General features: G+C 30.8%; 1 protein-coding gene across 1 annotated transcript in view; it reads left to right on the forward strand.

The window, feature by feature from the left end:
* The first annotated feature begins 568 nt into the window (after positions 1 to 568).
* Positions 569 to 1,805, forward strand: part of LOC112512580 (protein STRICTOSIDINE SYNTHASE-LIKE 10-like) — an 8,954-nt gene continuing 7,717 nt past the window's right edge. The window contains exon 1 of the mRNA XM_025118622.1: positions 569 to 993. Within this exon, the coding sequence (XP_024974390.1) occupies positions 710 to 993 (284 nt within the window). The 5' untranslated portion in view covers positions 569 to 709. The remainder of the gene's footprint in view (positions 994 to 1,805) is intronic.

Raw genomic sequence — 1,805 nt, forward strand, 5'->3', positions numbered from 1 at the left:
TACCGAGTAAGACTCTTGATCCTTATCTCGCTCTTACTAGGTAAGATTTTTAGTTCTTACCATATTCATCCGATAAGGTAATTTGACTTGATAAGCGTTTACCCGGGTAAGTGTATGGTAAACGACCCCTAAACCGAGGTCTACATGTGGTTTTTCGGTAATTGGCCACTTTTTAACATATTAAAGTCATAAAAATCAAACCCAACATCAAATTTACTCAATCTAGAGGACAAGGTACGGGAAGGTTCAAATAAGTAAGAAAAAAATTGAGAATATATGAATAAGTGATTCATTTTGGAATCATTGATGAACTAAAAAAAAAACTCATTTGAACCAAGGTTTAAAATGGCGTGAGGTGTGGCGTTGCAGCGAGGTCAAGCCTCATTCTTTTACACGTTATGACGATGACGCGACATTTTTCAAAGCATAACTTAATAAGACGATAAATTTGTATGTCATATATGATATTATATACATACATATATACATACATCTATACATATATATATATATATATATGTATATATATATATATATATATATATATTGTATCTTATGGAGATTAGAAGGGCAAAGGAGAAGAAGACGAAAGCGGTTTAGAGTCCTACTATTAAGGTAGGGTTGTTTTTCCGTTGGGCTTCACAAGGAACGTGGTGGTCCTTTTCTCTATCTCTCTCTCTATCTCCTTTATCTTTCTCTCTCTATCGCCATGCTTGACTCGAAGCTATTACTGATTGCATCCATGGTTGTTCTGCTCGTATCTGCGGTGTTGCTATCCGTCAGATTTCCTTTTTATAGTCGCTCAACTGACGATTTGTATGACGGCGATGTTGAAGTTATCCCGATAGGAGGTGGTGCAATTGGACCAGAGAGCTTCGATTTCAATCCTGTTGATGGAACAGGTCCATACACCGGCGTTTCCGATGGTCGGATTATTAAATTGGAAGCGAGTGAACGGCGGTGGACTGATTTTGCAGTTACTTCGCCGGAAAGGTGAATCATCAACGAGTATGTAGATTCTTCTCATCATTTCATAGTAGGTTGAGTTCACTAGTCAATATTTGTATTTATTTATTTTATTTTAAAAAATAGTTAATATTTTAAATTCGATTAAGAACAATTATTAAAGTAATAATCAAATTGAAAACCGTTTAACCAACTTGTTTCTGCTAAATAAATCAATAAGGTACTTTTATTGATAGTTATTCACTAAAATGCTACGATTTATATATGAATCAAAACTAATGTAATATATATATATATATATATATATATATATAAAGAGAGAGAAAGAGAGAGAAATTTATATTAGAAATTTTACAGTAGAACACTCTGAAGATAACATTCACATTGTTTTTATGTGAAGGTTCAAATTCTTTTACCTTTATAATATTTTGTTGTAAAGTTTCTAGTATAAAAATGTGGTCTTATAGGTCTTACAAAAACAAACTGATCTCATCTAAACCTAACCCATATATATATATATATAGAGAGAGAGAGAGAGGTGTTATTATACAAACTTTTACATTTGTACAACCAATACAACTCAATATCAACCGTCTATTTAATTTGATAAATGTATAATTTCGTAGAAGTTTTGATTGTTTCTAAATATAAAGTATTGATCATAATTAATGAACCTTATTCATCTTTCATAAATATTTAAATCATAATAAATAAATTCTCATTATTTCCATAAATATTTCAATTTATTAGGTTGCATTAGTTGTACAAATGTGATGGATTACATTTGAAACAAACTATATATATATATATATATATATATATATGTGTGTGTGTGTGTG

This window comes from Cynara cardunculus, assembly GCF_001531365.2.
Source record: "Cynara cardunculus var. scolymus isolate 2C chromosome LG 5, CcrdV1, whole genome shotgun sequence".
Taxonomy (NCBI): Eukaryota; Viridiplantae; Streptophyta; class Magnoliopsida; order Asterales; family Asteraceae; genus Cynara; species Cynara cardunculus.